This window comes from Polypterus senegalus, chromosome 1, assembly GCF_016835505.1.
Source record: "Polypterus senegalus isolate Bchr_013 chromosome 1, ASM1683550v1, whole genome shotgun sequence".
NCBI classification, from domain to species: Eukaryota; Metazoa; Chordata; class Cladistia; order Polypteriformes; family Polypteridae; genus Polypterus; species Polypterus senegalus.
This window is the reverse complement of record NC_053154.1, coordinates 53,627,096-53,648,183: the sequence shown is the minus strand read 5'-3', so window position 1 is coordinate 53,648,183 and position 21,088 is coordinate 53,627,096. Positions and strand designations below refer to the sequence as shown.

General features: G+C 37.5%; 1 protein-coding gene across 1 annotated transcript in view; it reads right to left on the bottom strand.

Annotated features, from left to right (window-relative positions):
- LOC120526165 (C-Jun-amino-terminal kinase-interacting protein 1-like) overlaps positions 1–21,088 on the bottom strand; it is a 269,108-nt gene that overhangs the window by 6,681 nt on the left and 241,339 nt on the right. Inside the window, exons 7-12 of the mRNA XM_039749182.1 lie at positions 16,376–16,548; positions 16,085–16,194; positions 13,574–13,693; positions 11,284–11,337; positions 10,470–10,540; positions 3,155–3,253 (exon numbers count right to left, since the gene is read on the bottom strand). Of these exons, the coding sequence (XP_039605116.1) occupies positions 3,155–3,253; positions 10,470–10,540; positions 11,284–11,337; positions 13,574–13,693; positions 16,085–16,194; positions 16,376–16,548 (627 nt within the window). The remainder of the gene's footprint in view (positions 1–3,154; positions 3,254–10,469; positions 10,541–11,283; positions 11,338–13,573; positions 13,694–16,084; positions 16,195–16,375; positions 16,549–21,088) is intronic.

Sequence of the window (21,088 nt, the reverse complement as noted above, 5' to 3'; positions counted from 1 at the left end):
GTGAGAAAGGCATTTAGTTTCTGTCCGCAAGCATCCACTTGTGCTACTTCCATATGTGTTGATATTTAAATAAAGTTCTCTACTCAAAAAAACAAAAGAAAAGACAAATCACCTGATTCAATTCCTGTCCAGATTACACATTTTGTTGTGCTGTGAAATGTATGTTGTGGTTGTTCTGGTGGCACATGTCCTGTATTGAGATGAAGTTATGTGTATTTTATTTTTATATTATTGTTTTTACTTATTTTGAGTTATGATTTTCCATGTCTTAATGTTATTTTTATTGGTTTCCTTTGTGATTATATATTGGTGTACTGTCTCTTTAAAGGTGAGTATTTTCATGTTCTTTGTGGGTGGAACCCAAGAGGTGGGGCCACCTGTCCATCTCTGTTTAGGCCCTCAGCCCTATAAAGGAGGTGATGAAGACAGGCAGTTCAGTAGGGCTCATATGTGATTGTGAGTTGGAATTGTAAGTATTACTGGTTTTTGTTAGACTTTCTTGATTTCTGATTATGGTTGCTCTGTCTAAGGAGTCTGATTACTGAATTATGTTTTTTGGAATTGGTTTGCTGTGGATTACCTTTTAGGCAACTACTTTAATATCTTTGTTTTCCCTATGGAACTTTTTATGTATTTTTTGTATTTTGCAAATATATCTCTATCTCTATTATTTATTTTTTATTATATAATTAAATCTTGCAAAAAGATGAGACTTTTTTTAAGAGATTTTTTTCAAGCCCCACAAGAATTTGGCTATGAGATTTTTTCAAGTCACATCCTCCTCTCAACCATATTCAACCACGCACATGGTACTCTCACCTCTCATTTGTGTGAATGCTTTTGTCAGACACAGTTCCTGCTCTTTCAGCTCTTATAAATTTTAACGTTTTCCTCACTTTAAGTTTAAGAAGACTTATTATGTCCAAATCTTATTGAAGAATTTCATCACGAAGGGTTATCAACAGAAAAAATGAGTACACGGGCAATTCTAACACTGAGAAACAATGAAGTCACACACGGCAAATTGGTTAAATGTGTATCAACAGACTATGCTGAAACAGTTGGTGGGGATGGTGCGGAACATGAAAACATCAACTTACAATACCCCAAAGAATATCTACAACTGTTAACAATGTCTTGTCTTCCACCGCACAAATTACTGTAGAAAGAAGGATGTATCCAAGAAAGGTAATGTAGTAAATCTTCCGTGGATAACATTAGACAACAAATGAGATCTTGATATGCCATTCGTATTAAAACGTTAATGGTTAATTGTTAAGACAATTAACAAATTTCAGAGCCAAATATTCAAAAAAGTCTTTTTATTTAATAGAGAGAAAGAAACAAAATTCAATCATGGGCAGTTATGCGTTGCGTTGTCACAATGAAAGTCCAAACACAGAATCAAAATTCAATGACATATTGACAAAAATTAAACTAAAAAAATTGTTTTTACTGAAGATTTACAGTAAAAGTGTAAGTTTAAAATGTATTTGCGTGTTAATTTCAAAGCTAAATGGAACAAAATCATATTACACAATGAATAACTCTTAACGCAACATGAACCATAATTTACATTCAAATTATTATGTTTTACTATTTTTTACTATGGTTAATTACTCGCTGTAATTTGAAATAGTTCTATTATGCATATGTAATAATTCCCATGAAAATAAAAATCTGTTTAAATTGTACATCCGCATCCCCATATGCGAGCAGCAGAACCGCAAAGAGGCTAGCGCGTAGCGCAGGCCCAGGGGTTGGTGAGCAAAGCGAGCACAGGGCAAAGCCCACTAGTTTTTATAAAGATTATTTTGCACCAGCTGAGGTTTATGGTTACTTTCCTCTGGTGGGGCTGTTCTTGATACTGAAAGATATTTCAAGGTTATTTTTTCGCTTCATCCCTTTAAAGCTTGCAAAGCCTATTTGAGTGGGAATTAAGTCCATTGAGGTAAGGTCTTGCCTATCCACTGCAGGATTACTGAGGCCTCACAACTTTTTGTTTTCATGGAAGCTCAAATTCATGACAGTATGACTGCCTGCAGTACCAAATACAATGGCAATGTTGGTGATCGCAATCCTAAAAATGCATCAGCGACAGAACTGATACTTGGCACACTCCTTCATGGCGCTTGGAGGTTGCATATTCTCAGCTCACGAATCAGGAAAGGATGGTTACTAGGTAAGTGCAAGATGCTAGTTCTTGTATACTCTTCTTTCCTGCAGAGAAAATGCAATAATGTATTTGATGGTGTGTATTGGTGCAAAACGAACTGGATTCCTCTGCAGTGATGTAAATGAGGGTTATAAAATATAGTTGACTTTACTGTTGTGTTGAAAATTACCTGCATTACACATCTATGTAGAAATAAAAACTCTGGTAAGCACAGAGGTGGGAAAGAGGCTACTCCCCAAAAAACATTTAAAGCTATACAAAAATGCTTCAGTGAGTTTTGTGTTTGATTTCTGTGATATCGGATGCCAAAACAAATTTTAGTGTCAATTTTTGCGAAAACTGTATGTGAAACAAAACTCAGTTGTTGTTGCTCAACAATAACTCTGAACAACTAAGTGAGTCTGAAAGACCCCATCTTCTTGGCCTTTGTTTGGCCATGTGGTCAACTTGGCATATCACAGCATATGGTAGCTGTGCAAATGTGATATTGGGATGAGACTTTTCATGTGGTCAATGGATAAAACAAAGGATATTTATGCTTATTTTCGTGGCAAGTATTATTTAATATAAAAAACCTTTTGTCATTTCTAGAATTTTTTAATCACTCTTTGAATTAAGTTTATTTTCATAACAGTAGTATACTATTTTGCACATTAGGAGCTATTCTTTTTCTGTAGGTATTCTCTCTGTCCTCATAAAGGCAGCTGAACAGACCTTGGTGTAGTTTCTCCAACAGACTAGTGCTACAGCAGATCAGTTTCTTTTCCACCAAATGCTGCTTTATATTTGTTGTTCCTGCAACATGGCAACTTACTGACATGTAAATTATTATTTTCAATATTTAATATCTTAAACTGCATTGTGATCATGTCACTTTTTAATTACAATTTTGGCAGACTTTCTACTGCCGTTATTTTGGAAATTACAGAAATGTCCATATGAAAATGTCAAAACAGTACAGAATAGATCACCACATACCCTACGGATTCTGCAAGAGGTTTGGTAGATTCTTCTGAAACAAAGACATGACAGGCAAACCTGTGATCAGCTGGGTGCTTAGTAATAAACCCAAAGTACCTGAAAGAGTAAGAAAAATAGGTTACACACCTTTCTTGTTAACTGTTTCATTATGTCATTACTTGCCACTTTCCCAAATTAGGAACATTTGGCTATGCAGGAAGTAAAAAAAATGTAATTCAGTCTCAACATCCTGCTCTAACAAAAGAAAGTTACAAGAAATTAGAAATTCTTATTAATTCAAGAAACCATGACAAAAGACTTGTCGCTCCACTTAGTACAGTTTAAATGATATTCAAAATTCAGCTACATATAAAATATTTAAGTAGGAAAAAGTAAGCACCAGTGTAACACTTATATTATTTAATGTGAATTAATTTCACTGAAAATCTGAATTAGGCAGCAAATTGGCATCTTCAACAAGTGAAGCAGGAAATTATTGGCTTCAGCAATAGAGAGTTTTGGCTATCAGACAAAATTATGATCTACATTCTGGCTATACATCCACACTAAATGGAGGAGACATGTTTAGGTTAATCAGGTGATTTCCCTTGGTACAACTGGCCAGAGGTCTGCATGTCCTCACTACCCAAGGCTCTTTACGTGACAATATTGCACAGCAGTAATGCAGCCTTAAGCATGACAAATTGTAAATGAATATATACTAATTGTTGTGCTCAGAATGATGGTGGCACACCAGATCAGGAGATCAGAATAGCTGTATACATACCCAATAGTTCTAAAAAGAAAAGAAGCTTCAAAACCAAAACAAAATCCTAAATCAAAGCTGAGGGCAACAGAAACTGATCAGGAAATTTTTACTGCACACAAACACACTCATAAATACTTTTAATTCACCTTTAGGAATTATTTGAAAAGCTCATCCGCTGCCCCTTACACCTTTGACCTGAAAACATCACACAATTTGTGATTCTGAGCATTAAACCAGTGCACAATAGTGGTGTCCAGGAAAACTAAAATGACACTGCAGGAAGACGCAAAATGTTTTAACTATAAAAAAAGACTGAATCCAGTACAACAAATTTCAGAAATATATTCTGAGTCTCAAAAAATGCCCAGCCACAGGGGATGCACAAACCAGTGTGTTTCTTCATGCCAGTCCCAATGGGGAGGGTTATGTCAGGAAGGGCATCCGGTGTAAAATTTTGTCAAATCAATATGCGGACAACAATACAGATTTCCATACCAGATCGGTCGAGTCCCGGGTTAACAGCAACCACCACCAGTACTGTTAGCCAACAGGGTATTGGCGGAAATTTGGCTACTGGTGGCTGAAGAAGAAGGAGAAGAAGAGGTGGGAGACATGTCCGGAGGCAGGAAGAGAGGAAGAAAGTAAAGAGAGTAGAACTGAGGGTAGGAACTTTGAAGGATGCTAAGGAAGAGGAAACGAGGAAGGCTTAAGAGAAGGTTTATGGATGTGGTGAGAGAGGACATGCAGGTGATGGGAGCAATGGAGCAAGATGCAGAGGACAGAAAGATATGGAAGAAGATGATCCGCAGTGGCAACCCCTAAGAGGAGCAGCCAAAAGAAGAAGAAGAAGATTCTGAGACTCAAAAAAAAATCCCAGACAAAAGTAGCATGGAGAAATACACAAAAATTACAATCCTAATAAATGTATGGTGATTCAGCGGGTTAGAAAATGGATGGATGGATGGATAAATGTATGGTTTTGTGTGACAGAGCTCATGTTATTCTCCCACCATTGCTTTTCAAATTATTTCAATGAAGCTGCAGCAGTTTTTCAGTTAGAATCAGACATATTTCTGCATGTTTTAGTGCTCTTTTCCTATTTTTTTTGGTTGGTTTCATATATATTTTTCCCTTGTTTTATTTGTGTACCATGTGTGATGCCTCTGTGTACACCACAGACCTTGAGCTGTATCTCGTGTTCTTCAGGGCAGATACTAAGCATGGATAGTTTGATGTTTAAAACCACCATTGCCATCTTGTTAATGGCACACTACAAGAAGAGTCTCTGCCAAAATATAACATCAAGGCAAAGTACTATTGAAAATACATTTAAATAAAATAATCAAAAGCCCTTTGGAATTTAGCACAGAGCTTTTTGTTCTTACATTTTGTCTTTATTATTTTAAGCTTTGTTCTTCTATCACAGTTTCATGGTTTGCATTATAATTTTTGACTAGAACCTACCTATATGTTGTGTTTATTTAGAAGGCAGGCAACCTAATTGCTGACACTCAAGCTATCAACTTTAAAAAATATCAGATTTTTATAGTTTATTTTCCCCAATATCTTAGATCATCTGTACATCTCTAGATTTAACCTTCTCTTTGCATGTATTAGTGTAGTAACAGTTACTTTAACAGATCACTAATCATTACGACATTTTTCCTCCAGGGTTGACAATCAGCTGACATAAAGTCCATTTTATTTTGGGCTGTGGATGGAAATGGAGCACCCTTGTTAACATGGGGAGAACATGCAAACCTCATGCAGGGAGTACCTGGGATATGATCTCCAGTCTCCTTATTGCAGGATAGGAGTGCTACCAATCCCATCTGAGCATATTGGTGGTAAATCTCCCCAGCTAAGGATAAAGGAGCAGATTTTGGTAAAACTTTTTCCTAGTGCTACATAATGGGGGGAAAAAATGCCTGCGTGAACAAAGTAATTTTGTCACTTATGCTTTTCACTTTTTTTCATTCTGTATTTCTCTCCTGATGCCCAGATGGACTTAAGTCTATCTCACAATATACATATAAGTATCTTTCTCTGGTATATCCCTGACGTGGAGAAACCAAAGCTTTGGAAAATCCATTCTAGGCTGACTAAGTAGTTTATAATAAGCTCCATTATAACACTTAAGCATGGTTCATCCTCTTCAAGGACCAGGACCAGATTAATGCTTATCCTCAAGTTTTTAAGGAGGTTAGAGAGTACATACGGTATACAAACCCTTGATGCATATTCTTAGGGAGTCATTGCGCACTGAGGAAATTCTGAAGGACTGGATACAGCAAATATCATCCCATCATATAAAAAGGGTGACCAGGCAGATCCAACCACCTACAGGCCAGTAAATATAACCTGCATCATAGGTAAATTAATGGAAGGAATTATTAAGGATAAGATCGAGCAACACATGGCAAGAGCAGGAGTTTTACTGAGCAGTCAGCACAGATTCAGAAGAGGGAGGTCATGTTTTACTGACATGCTGGAATTCTACAAGTTAGCAACAGATATGATCAAAGCGGAGTATATAACAGTGGTGTGAAAAACTATTTGCCCCCTTCCTGATTTCTTATTCTTTTGCATGTTTGTCACACAAAATGTTTCTGATCATCAAACACATTTAACCACTAATCAAATATAACACAAGTAAGCACAAAATGCAGTTTTTAAATGATGCTTTTTATTATTTAGGGAGAAAAAAAAAATCCAAACCTACATGGCCCTGTGTGAAAAAGTAATTGCCCCCTGAACCTAATAACTGGTTGGGCCACCCTTAGCAGCAATAACTGCAATCAAGCGTTTGCGATAACTTGCAATGAGTCTTTTACATCGCTCTGGAGGAATTTTGGCCCACTCATCTTTGCAGAATTGTTGTAATTCAGCTTTATTTGAGGGTTTTCTAGCATGAACCGCCTTTTTAAGGTCATGCCATAGCATCTCAATTGGATTCAGGTCAGGATTTTGACTAGGCCACCCCAAAGTCTTCATTTTGTTTTTCTTCAGCCATTCAGAGGTGGATTTGCTGGTGTGTTTTGGGTCATTGTCCTGTTGCAGCACCCAAGATCGCTTCAGCTTGAGTTGACGAACAGATGGCCGGACATTCTCCTTCAGGAATTTTTGGTAGGCAGTAGAATTCATGGTTCCATCTATCACAGCAAGCCTTCCAGGTCCTGAAGCAGCAAAACAACCCCAGACCATCACACTACCACCACTATATTTTACTGTTGGTATGATGTTCTTTTTCTGAAATGCTGTGTTCCTTTTACACCAGATGTAACGGACATTTGCCTTCCAAAAGTTCAACTTTTGTCTCATCAGTCCACAAGGTATTTTCCCAAAAGTCTTGGCAATCATTGAGATGCTTCTTAGCAAAATTGAGACGAGCCCTAATGTTCTTTTTGCTTAACAGTGGTTTGTGTCTTGGAAATCTGCCATGCAGGCCGTTTTTGCCCAGTCTCTTTCTTATGGTGGAGTCGTGAACACTGACCTTAATTGAGGCAAGTGAGGCCTGCAGTTCTTTAGAAATTGTCCCGGGGTCTTTTGTGACCTCTCGGATGAGTCGTCTCTGCGTTCTTGGGGTAATTTTGGTCGGCTGGCCACTCCTGGGAAGGTTCACCACTGTTCCATGTTTTTGCCATTTGTGGATAATGGCTCTCACTGTGGTTCGCTGGAGTCCCAAAGCTTTAGAAATGGCTTTATAACCTTTACCAGACTGATAGATCTCAGTTACTTCTGTTCTCATTTGTTCCTGAATTTCTTTGGATCTTGGCATGATGTCTAGCTTTTGAGGTGCTTTTGGTCTACTTCTCTGTGTCAGGCAGCTCCTATTTAAGTGATTTCTTGATTGAAACAGGTGTGGCTTTAATCAGGCCTGGGGGTGGCTACGGAAATTGAACTCAGGTGTGATACACCACAGTTAGGTTATTTTTTAACAAGGGGCAATTACTTTTCACACAGGGCCATGTATGTTTGGATTTTTTCTCCCTAAATAATAAAAACCATCATTTAAAAACTGCATTTTGTGTTTACTTGTGTTATATTTGACTAATGGTTAAATGTGTTTGATGATCAAAAACATTTTGTGTGACAAACATGCAAAAGAATAAGAAATCAGGAAGGGGGCAAATAGTTTTTCACACCACTGTAATATTATGGTGACTTTCAGAAAGCATTTGATAAGATGCTGCATGAGAGGCTGGGCATCAAACTAAAAGAAGTGGGAGGTCAGGGTGTTGCATGTAGATGAGTAGAAAACTGGCATAGGCACAGGAAGCAGAGGGTGATGGTGCGAGGAACCTCATCAGAATTGGCCTATGTTAAGAGTGGTGTTCCACTGGAGTCATGGAACTTTTATCAATTCTTGTGCTTCTTGACCTCAGCTCCCATATCCCATCAGATACTTTTGAAACGTCTAGCTAGTTTTGGAGTCTGTGGCCTTTTCCTCCAGTGGTTTTCTTCCTACCTCACTGATAGGAAGCGATTTGTTCAAATAAAGGGCTTTAAATCTGAGAACGCAGTCATTACGCAGGGAGTTCCACAGGGTTCTGTTTTAGGGCCGCTTCTTTTTCTCATTTACATCTTCCCAATAGGTAATATCTTCCTGCACCATGGTATTAAGTTTCATTGTTACGCTGATGACGCACAGCTATATCTATTCACTAAATCCACTTCTGTTTTCCCTCCAGATACACTTATGGCATGTCTCCAAGACATAAAGACATGGATGACTCACAATTTTCTCCAACTAAACAGCAATAAAACTGAGGTTCTCCTCATTGGCTGTAAATCTACACTTGCTAAGGTTAACCATTCTTCTATTTTAATCAACAATATTAACACAAACATCTCTTCCCAAGTTAAGAGCCTGGGCATTAGTCTTGACAGTACTCTCTCTTTTTCCTCCCATATAAGTAACATTTCTCTGACTGCCTTTTTGCATCTCCAAAACATTTCTAGACTTCGTCCTGTTCTTACGCAACACAATACTAAGTATTGGTTAATGCCCTAGTCACCTCACATATAGATCACTGTAATGCTAGCTGGCATTCCACAAAATAGGATAATAACCTGCTGTTCTAAATCCACTGAACATAATACACCTATTCTCTCTCAACTTCACCGGCTCCCTGTTATCTACAGAATACAATACAAAATACTGCTCTGAACATTTAAAACTCCCCCCTACCTCACTGATCTCCTCCAGAATTACACTCGTACTCGCTCACTGAGATCCTCATCTGCAGCTCGACATTCTGTAAAACACATCAAACTCTGTTCTGTAGGAGCTTGAGCATCTCTCATAGTGCTCCTCAACTCTGGAATTCTCATCCCTCTCATATTTGTCAGCTTGATTCAATAACACAGTTTAAAACTGCCCTCAAAACTTATCTTTTAAAACTGGCATACCACTTGTGAATTCTACACTGTTACTGCCTGTTATCTTTGTTTGTTTGCTAATTATTGCTTTTTGATTTATCATTCTCTTGTTTTTATTTTACTAATGTTGTTTAATTTTATTGTAAGGTGACCTTGAGTGCTAAGAAAGGTGCCTATTAAATAAAATGTATTATTATTATTATTATTAGTAGTAGTAGTAGTACTATGGCCGGTGCTATTTTTAATATATATAAATGATTTAGATAGGAATATAAGTAACAAGCTGGTTAAGTTTGCAGAAGATACCAAGATAGGTGGATTGGCAGATAAACTAGAATCTATTCAATCATTACAGGGGGACTTGGATAGCATACAGGCTTGGGCAGATCTGTGGCAATTTGAATTTAATGTAAGTAAATGCAAAGTATTACATGTAGGAAGTAAGAATGTTATTTCTGATTACAAAATGGGAGGTCTGAAAATCGAAACTACACCTTATGAGAACTGGCTAGGTGGTGTTTGGAAGCCATTAAGAAGGCAAACAGAATGTTAGGTTATACAGCACGATGGGTGGAGTACAAGTCCAAGGAGGTTATGCTCAAGCTTTATGACACACTGGTGAGACCTCATCTGGAGTACTGTGTGCAGTTTTGGTCTCCATGCTACAAAAAGGACATAGCAGAAATAGAAAATGTCCAGAGCAGAGCAACTAGGCTGATTCCAGGGCTTCAACAGGGGTTGAATTATGAGTAAAGATTAAAAGAGTTGAGCCTTTTCAGTTTAAGCAAAAGAAGATTGAAAAAAAGTTTTAAATTATGAAGCAAATTAGTACAGTGGATTGAGACAGTTACTTTAAAATGACTTCATCAAGAACACAGGGACACAGCTGGAAACCTGTTAAGGGTAAATTTCACACAAACATTAGAGAAGTTTTCTTTATACAGGGAACCATAGACTCATGGAAAAAGTGACCAAGTAGTGTGATAGAGTGTAGGACTTTAGGGACATTCAAAACTAGACTTGTTATTTTAGAAGAATTAAGTGGATAGGACTGAATGGCCTGTTTTCATCCAGAATATTCTTATGTACTAAAGTGTTAACACACTTGGGAAGCAAGAGAATCAATGTGTATGCATTACAATATTTTATTCAAGACAAACATCTTTAAATCGAGTAACTTACTTGTTGTTCTTTGGATGATACCCACAAAAGGAAATATTCTTTAGCTGGAAGAAATGGCTCCACCTGTTACTCTAATAGAGAAATGAAGATTAATATCAATAGTGTGACGATATAAAAAAATAAAACTTTGCATAATTTGTTACATGTTCACCTGTTCTCAGTGTTATGCATATTGCAGTAAAAATGTATATTATTTTTGGCACATTGCTACCGTGTTTAGGGCTGGTACCTCACAGCTCCAGAGATCAGAGTTACATTCTTGGTATGTTTGGTGTGTGTGTGAAGTTTGTGTGTCCATCTTGTTTGTATGGATTTTTGCTTCCACACCCCATTGATGTGCACATTAGATAAAAAGGTGACTTAATTTTTCTTGTTTGTGGGTGAGTGTACTCTGTAATGGTCTGACATCCCTTTTAGGGTCAACTGCTGTTTGTGTTCAATGCTACTTCAATATACAGAAATAAGCACTGTATAAACACAAGCGCTTTATTATGAATTGACAGTGTTTTATGTCACCCATCCAGAAAACAACTAAAATATATTAAATAAAACAAAACATACAATGTTTAAAAAAATAGATATTTTGCTGTGATTGACTGAATGGTAGATATTAAGGGCTTTATATACAATAGATAAATTTAGACATTAAAAGTTTAATCATTATGAAGTTGTATGATCATTATAACTCAGTGAGGCTCCTGATAACAGAAAAGAAAGGTAAAGAAACCAAACTCATGGCTAAGAAATATTTAGTAATATCATGGCAAACCAAAAGTAAATGGAATTGTTAAGAATGGAAATGTTAAAAACTCACCCCAGATTCTAAGGCAAGCATTCTTTCCAGTTTCCTTCCAGCACAAGCAAATTGCTAGAATAAAAAAAAATCTGTTCATTTGTAATGAATTGTGACTGAAATAAAGTATAGAGTAGATGAATATAAATTATTTTGACAAACAAAATAATAAGGAACTCAAACTTTAAAAAATACATCAAATAAATTTTTTTTATAACCTACAGTATATAAAGACAATACAAATATACTTTATGGCCAAAAGTATGTGGACATCCTTCCAAATTACTGAGTTCATATGTTTTCTATCTCGACCATTGTTAACAGGTGCTTAGAAATCGAGCCATGCAGTCTCCATTGGAAGTAGAATGGATCGTACTGAAGAGCTTAGAGACTTTAAAAATGGAACTGTGATAGGATTCTATCTTTGCCACAAGCCAATTCATGAAATTTATACTCTTCTGGATCTGTCCCTGTCAATTGTAATCGTTGCTATTGTGAAGTGAAAGTGTCTAGGAGCAACAACAGCCATGAAGTAACAGACCATGCAAACTCTCAGAGTGGAGCCACTGAGTGCTGAAGTGCATAGCTTGTAAAATATTGCCTATCCTCACACACAAGAGCCCCAAGCTGCTCTGGAAGCAACATCAGCACAACAACTATGTGTTTGGAGCCTCATGAAATGGGCGTCCTTCGTTGTGAAGCTGCACAATACGTGCAATGGCAAGTGTGAGCTGGAGTGCTTGGACTCTGGAGCAGTGAAAACGTGTTGTCCGGAATGATAAATCACGCATGTCCATCTGGCAGTCTGATAGATAAATATGTATTTGTCAGATGCCTGGAGAATTCTACTTTCTCGACTACATAGTGCTTACTGTAAAGTTTGTTTAAGAAGGGATGATGGTCTGAGGGTATTTTTCAGGGTTTGGGCTAGACCCCTTAGTTCTATTGAAAGAAACAGTTGATGCTAGAGCATACAAAGACATGCTAGACAATTGTGTGCTTCCAAGTTTATGGCAACTTTGTGAAGAAGGTCCTTTTCTGTTCCAACCTGATCTTGCCCCTGTGTACAAAACCAGGTCCATATAGACATGGAACTTGAATGACCTGCACTGAGCTCTGATCACAACCCTATTGAACACTTGGGACTAAACTGGAAGACCAAGTTTGAGCGAGGTCTTCTCATTCACCATCAGTACCTGACCTCATTTTTGGCTGAATGGGTACAAATTCCCAGAGACAGACTCCAAAATAATGTGGCAAACCTTTGCAGAAGAGTGGAGGCTGTTACTGCAGCAAATTGGTAGCAACTCCATATTAATGTCCATGGTTCTGGAATGGGCTATCTGACAAGCTCATGCAGGTGTGATGGTGAGGTGTCCACAAACCTTTGGCCATCTAGTGTATTATATTACTATGATCATGCTAAGAAGTATATTATTTTATAATACATTTATGAGCAACTATACTTTTCCAAGAATTTTATCTTTTCAAAAACTAATGACAAGAGGGACATGAAATAACTAATAGTGTCTGAGGTGGCCTAGACAGAGCAGAGCAGTAAGACATTATGGTGTTATATTCTAAACCTTGCAAACAGGCAGATCCTTGGTGACATGATTAGTGGCAGAAAAGCCTTATAAGATTGTACCGGATAACAGATTCTGGTAAATGGTGAGAAGTCCCATCTTTGTTAACTACAACTGTTGGGAGTATGAGGTAGAAACTGTGCATACTTAGATATTGCAAACAGAAAACTGGAATGGCCAGAACATGGAGGACAGTCATACTTTAAAACATCAAGAGTCCACAAAAAGAACTTAACAAATATCTGTCACTGCTGAGGGTGGTGTATACAAAATTAAAAGACAATGAAGATTTTACAGAGGAAAGAACTCCTGCTGCATATCATCGGTCACAAATGGAATAAAATAAATACAGGGACACTGGCCTGCTGCATTATGCTGGAAACACTTCATCAAGCATGGCAGGCATTAACTGAAAACAGCAAAAGCCAGTGGATGATATCATCCTTCACAGTAAACAGGCATTAGATGCTTAGCAGTGCTCAATTGCGTAAATCCCAACTTCATCAAGTTGTTATCGGGGCTTATGCAACAAAAATATTACATCACATCTCGGATATAAACTTCCTTCTCAGTAGATGGCAGCAAAACCAAACAAAGAGGAATTTGTTTTGGAATAAGCTTACTAATGGGGAATGATATTCAAAGTTAACAATTTATGCATTTTGTTGGGCAGCTTTTGCTAAATAAATGAAAGTAATTATAATTAAAAAAAATAGAAAATGTACCCTTTCATAGTCACTGCTGGCATCTTCTTGAACAGCAATTTTTATTCCTCGTATACTAATTTCTAAAATACAGCTAGAAGGTGGGTGTAATTGCACTGTTACTCGTCTGTTAGTTGCAATCTGAAAAAAAAAAAATAGAAACACAAACAATTTAATTTTATTAATTAAATACACAAGGCAAGCAGAACACTACAGAGGTAAGCAAAGAGGCTGTAAATGCTTTATGTGATAGACAATGAAAAACAAAGGAGGGATGGGATATCCTAGAAACACTGTATTAAAGGTTTCATGTTCTTCTTATTCTCTCTTTTTTATCTGTAAAGCAACCTTACACTCTGTGCCCTGTGAGGGAATTTTTATGAAGTAAATATTGATCAGTTTATTAATTGATTGCTCTACCTTTCTGATAAGCCGCCCTCCTTGCTAACGACCCATTGCGCTTTCTTTCACTACATCTTCAGACTTATCCATTGGACTGTAATATTTAATCCCTATTTGTTTTACTTCTTATGTAATTGGCAGGGGCCATCCAGCACTACTTAGTCTTGGTGGTCCGCAGTATGAACTTTAGTAGTAATCATATTTTTCATTTAACAAGAGGGTGAAAATGTTGCTGGTTCTACCTATTTGATAGACAGGGCCCCAGCATTCCTGGGCTTTGGCCAACACAGTAGTACAGTAATATCAATATCCTCTGAACACATTGTTTTTTTCCACACTTCAACCTCTCAGGTCACTAATGATTTCCATCTTAAAGCCCAACTTCATTCAGTGGACCCCTTTTGTCATTGGGGCACAGCATAGATTTGCAAGACGGGTGCAGAAACTTTTGACATTTAAGAAACTGATCTGAGGTACGTTTCCTAAAAATGGTTAAACTTAGTGAATAACTAAGCCACTATTGTGCTAATCTATGCCATATATTATAATTTTATATCTATATTGCAACTTTAACCTGCTATTATTATTGCTGATGTTGTTATTTTTATTATTATTGTTGTTGTTGTTGCTGTTATTAAAGCATCCAAATAAGAGCATCAGTGTGTATTTTGTGGTCTAATTAAGGGGGCCTCTGTCTCTCTGTGGCACAATTGCAGGCAAAAGTCCAAATAAAAATCCTAAAATATTCAGTGAGTTGGTTTACTCATTTATTTACAAACAATTTTATGTACTTTGTTAGTTTCAGGGGTTTTTGGCAAATTAAACTAAGTACAAGATAACAAAGTAGTGGTTGCAATGCATTCTGGAAATGCATCCCTAAGTGGCATTTTGCTGTAATTCTGTCAAGATATGCTGCAGCTCTCCATGACCGTAAACTTGTGGTAAATAAATGGATGGATAAGTGAATAGAAATTGTTCTTTAGCCTTCAACAGTGTTGTGACTCCTCTCTACCACACACATCTCATATCAAAATATAAATAAAATCAAGGCTATCGTAGTGCTGCCCCTGTTCATATCCTGATATTGCTACAAAATAATTTGTGAAAGTCGCATTGAAGCAATGAATTAATTGTAGTCTTTAGGATGTAAAAAATACATTTTATGTTAAAAACTCTTAGATGAAATGGTTGAATGCAACTTTTAATGCTGGCCTTTCAAATCTGTATTCATTTCTGCTAATTAGGAGTTAGTTGGTTAGGTAGGTACTCACCTCTGGTCATAAAGAATTAGGTTAGTAGAAGAGAGGGGGTTAGGAGCATGCACTGATACAGTGCATTGCCGCACCAACCACATGACAAACCAACTCAGGACCAAGATTAGGACCCAAGTGCAGCCATGCAACGGGTGATACCTCAGCACCACACTAGTTCAGATGGAGTGGAAGAGTGTAGAAGTATAGTACAAAATAAATACAAATTAATTGGACATGGATGGGCTTTTTCATCACTTTAGGAAGATATCTTCACAGATGCCATGTATATTTGCCCTGCTGTGTTACTTCGTAGACGTATTCGCATAAGTGACTGACACACTATGAATGACACTGCTAGCTCTATGACAGTGATGAATGTTTAAGCATCTGCAAGACACTTTTTGTTGCACATTTATATTGTTTAAGGGGTCTGTAACTCCTGTGCTAAGGAAAGTGTGTGCATGAGCATCTTCTTCACTAGCATCTGTGATTCACCAATATATGTGCATGGATATGATTAATTTTCAATTATGACATCAGTTGTTCATTGCAGTTCCATTCTCCATGTTGGGGGACTCCAGAAAACATGATAGGACAGAAATTTGAAGTGGAAAACGCATATGTTTGTGTTCTTGTTATGCCCCATTTATTCTAAAACCTTTATATAGCATAAGTAAGAAGTGCCCTACTATATAATAAGTCATGAAGCCTTGACCTCTCTATCATGTCACCTTGAGCCTTAAGACATATTGTGATGCAAGGTTTGGGACAAACTGAAAAAAGCAAATTCCACTCTAGGTTTTAATTTTTTTAATGATATTTCATAAGTATGGCATACAGGAGGCTTCAGATGATAAATATTCAGGAGACAGAGTACCTTTTGCATAGCAGCACATAGAACATCATTCCCTTTGTGATACGGCACTTGCACAGAACCAAGGAATTTTACATGGAATTTGTCCACCCAGTCGCTGCTTTTCGCCATTTCTAAAAAGAAGAAAAAAGTTAGCATCTTCTAGTCATATTTAAAGAAAATTAAGAAAAAAAGACTATTTCTTATTGGCCAAAATAGCATTCAAAAAGATAGTCACCATAATCATGTTCATGATGTAGATAATCTTTTTACATGAATTAAAAATGATTTTTCCTTACCTCTAGAGAAACTCACCTTTAAAGTGCTCAGGCTCCTTAGCCACCTCAATAGCATAGAATGCTGGAAAGATACCCCTCTCTCCTGTCCGCATATTGTAGGCTTCATACCAGTAATCATCTGCCTGAACCTCCACCAGCAGAGGGTCATCCACATCCAGCTCAAGCTCATCATCATGTCGTGGGATGAACCTACCAAAGGTGCATATTTGATGCTATTAAGAAAAGACCTTTGGCATGCCTTAAGTTAAAGTGCACAGAATCCATGAAGATATGGCCATTGCCTTCATTTTTAAAATAATTCAAAACTCTTAAGCACTGGCATTTTAAAAAAATAAAGTAGCATCCATTCCATCAAAAATTTTGGAAATAATTTTGAGATTTTCCTCCAAGTACTGTCCATAATTCAGTAGTTCATTTCAGATTGCCACCACCAATAAAGCAGTGAATGCTGCTTGGCTTCCATCTTGAATTTATTTCTGCCAGTGACCTGTGTAGAACATTCAGTTTTGACAGAAAGCAGTTAACAAGTTAACTTTACTGATGCCTTTGAGAAATGTGAGGGCCTGGATTAGGCCTTCTTTTTTCGAGACTAAAAAGGTAAATTTTTCGTTGACTTTCAGAGAAGGGATGCCCTTCAGTCCAGGAATGGACTTAGTTGTTCTTCACTACACAATTTCTAAATTCAATTCAATTTTCTAAAGCTGCATTGTCTTTAGTGTATTGGCTGAACACCATCCATCCATTTTACAAACCTGCTGTATCCTGAGCAGGGATGTAGGAAAGCTGGAGCAAGCATCGGGCTCAAGGCATGAACAAACCCTGGACATGGCGCACATCTATTGCAAGGTGTTGCTGAACACAGTGACTTCAAATGTGGACTCACTAGCACTTTATATAATTTAGCAGATAAATATACCCTAACATTTTAACTTTTATATCCCTCTATGCTCTGAAGTTAATAATATGTTGTCCGTGTAAACCTTTAAATCATTTTCAGCATCTGGTTCCTGTAGATCAGCATTGGCCATCTTTTATTTATAATATTTATTTACATTTACTATAACTACATTATCCAAGTGTTTTCCTGGTTTTGATGATTATGCATGTCTTCCTGCATTGTTTTTGCTCCTACCTCAATATCTGTTACCTCTCTAGTTGTCAGGTTATCTCTACATATTACAGATTCATTCATTATATCAGAATCCATCCATCATCCAACCCGCTATATCCTAATTACAGGGTCACGGGGGTTTGCTGAAGCCAACACAGGGCGCAAGGCAGGAAGCAAACCCTGCGCAGGGTGCCAGCCAACCACAAGGCATACACCTACACACTAGGGACAATTTAGAATCACCAATGCACCTAACCTGCATGTCTTTGGACTGTGGGAGGAAACTGGAGCACCCGGAGGAAACCCACACAGACACAGGGAGAACATGCAAACTCCACTCAGGGAGGACCCAGGAAGCGAACCCGGGTCTCCTAACTGCAAGGCAGCAGCGCTACCCACTGCACCACCGTGCCGCCCTTATATCAGAATAAGTGTCATTAATATAAATTATCTTAAATAATCTTTTAAGATCACGTTGATATGCCCAAGAATTATTGTGAGCACTGAAATACCAGGGAATGATAAACAAAAACTGAAACGTAATCTAAGATAGGCATGAGTCAGAACCATGATAACAAGTAACCAGGATCCAAGGGCAAGATGTTACTTGAGAGTTGAAATTTAGGATGATGTCAAAATCAAAATAAGAAACCTACAGCTAGGGCCTACTTCACAGAAAAACTAACTACCACTAAGAACAATTAGGAAGTTGTTCATATACAGAGGTGTAAAGGAAAACACTGATTGGTGTGGTAATGTAAGAAAACAAGATGTTTGCTAAAAATACGAATGGGAGCTGATCCATAGTGGTAAAAAAAACCCAAAATAAACTCAGAACACTTACGTGACTATGTATTTTATGACGCTAACCACAAACCTTTTAGGGATCCTACTGATGACCTCATGAATTTCACAATAGCATCACATTTTCAGAAACTGATATTACCTTAGTACACCACTTAATGTCTGGTTAATTGTATAATCCTCCAATTCCCCATGATGCCTCTTAAACCATTCACTTACAACTATCATATGTTCATGTCTGGCCAGTCCCTCGTTCTGTGTAATGTCTGCGCATTTTCCTTGTGCCTGTTTGGGTTTTTCAGCAGGTCCTCTGGGTTTTCTGCCATGTTGAAAAGACATTCAGCTCAAGTTAACTGATAACTCAAACCCTGATGACTCTAAGCTGGCAGTGTTTGTGTGTATGGTGGTGTCGTTCTGGGGCTGAATTGGATTAAACAGGTTGAAAAATATATGGACAGATTGTGTATGTTTCTTAAATGGCAAGATTACACACTTTATGCTATATTACTGTATATTACATACTGAAAGTCCTTCCTGTAGTCGGTTTAGATAAGGGAATGAGAGGATAGGGGGCATAGGACAGGCCTGTCAGATATTAAGTGTTATTGCTCCTTTCCTTTTGCCTATTTTTTACCTTTTTGAGGTGTTCTGTTGTTGATGTTGCTGCTGATGACATGGGTTTTTTATTAAAATGTTATGTGTTCTTAGGGTGTGTTTGTGAATGTACATCCTGTGTGTGCATTATGGCACACTAGCAATCTTTTAAAGATCAAGATGCACATTGTTTAGTGTCTTCCCCTTCTTTTTTATTGCTTCTTTATCAATTTCATTTGCTGGTTGGCTTTACTTTAGGATTTTGATCTCACACTAGTTTACAGACAATTCCTGTTCACCTGTTTGGATTCTTTTGGATCTGCTCACCAAACCTTGTACGTCAAGGTTCTTACCAGTTTAAACTAAGTACTATAATTCTATATTTCAAACATTTCTATTCGTAAGACATATGAGTATTTGCACCAGGACAATAGAAATTCAAAAGTAGAGGAGTTTAAGGTTTAAATTATCATCCACTAGGTAAATAGCAAGTTTAGAAAATGTTAGTCTAAATATTGCTTATTTTAATAACAAAAGGATTTATCAATGAAATATTTTAATCAGAGCTGCATACTGTGTATTCATCCATTCATATATCTGATTTGGCAATCTGCTTTTTTACAGTTGCACATGGATTCATTATGACAATGATGGAAACCAGGAAGAATCTCAAATAAAGAGCTACAGTGCATAAAACTGAACAAAGATAAGTAAGGATGAAAAGGTAGACATGCCACCATGTACACAAGTGAGAATTTTAATAAAAGCCAACTTCAAATGAGAGATAAGCCACTTCTTAAAACAGAAAATATAAATAAAATACTGCAACAATAAAGTTATGAAATCGCAGAATATGTTAAACAGCCCTCAGCACACATAATAATGTCATCAGAAGCATTATGAAGTGAGTTTTGATGTGGACGTCACAGTCAAAAGTGATTTTAATAACCCAAACAGTGAAAAGCCAATGAAAATAGTTAGGAGCTTGAACTAACTGAGGTAATTTAATGGTTATTTTTAAATCTAATGTCAACAAACCAGCAGGAGAAGAAACCTGTCTTGACTTAGTATTTCCTAATAATCAGAATTCAGAATGCATAATTTATTGAGCAGTTAGGAATTATTTAAAAGTAGTAGGTGTGACAATATTCTAGAAGCACCAATTGATAAAATCTAAAACTAAAAAAATTACAAAAGCTGAAATACTGTGGATAGGGGAAATATCAAATTAACTTGGCTTGTCTAGATATTAGGAAGGCTGAGAAGCAATAGGGTAAATTTAAAAGAATACTTCATATAATGCAGTACAAAATGAGTTGATTAGCAATGAGAGACAAAATACTGAATAAAAAAGTAAATTCTATAATTTCTATATGACAAACAATAGAGTACATATATATATATATATATATATATATATATATATATATATATATATATATATATATATATATATAATGAATGCTAGAGGTCACTGTTGCTCCTTTAAAATAATAACAATAATACACACAACAAAGCACAATTTTTCTCCTTCACACCTCCCAGCAAGCATTGTCTACTACCTCCTGACTCTGGCTCGCTTGCTGGGTTAACATCAGTCCTTTATATATTCCTCGATCCAGAAGTGCTTCTGTCCTTCCACCCACATGACTTGCTAGCACTTCCGGGTCAGATGGAGAACTGTTTTTTTCTTCAGCTTGGAAGTACTTCGGAGCTTCCATCCTTGTGACCTGTGAGTACTTCCAGGCTATGGGTGACGCATGGCTCCTCTGGTTCTTTTAAGCTCCTCCTGACGGCACCCACGGTACCCAACGGGGCTGAGAAACCAGACTCCCTGCAGGAATCCACGGCACCGCTACACTCCAGGGGAGCTGCCATCTAGCATTTTGGGGGAGGCAGTGTCCAAAAATATCTGCCTTCCCTCATCCTTCCATCCTTCCGGGTAGGGTTGGATGGAGGTACATACCTGGCCGGGAGGCCAGTGTGATGGAAGGACAGAGGAAGACAACCTGTCAGGGTACATGCCCCATTCACCAATTCCAGACCCCACAACATACCAGGTATCAGCATCCCTGGGCGACACTACCTGTAGGGACACATGCAAGGCATGCTGGGAACTGTAGTCCCATGGTGCAGCCTTGTCGGGTTGCGTTGGTACTACCAGGAAGTGCTGCAGGGATCTGTGATCCCTACTTTGTTGGACTTCCACTTGACAAAGAA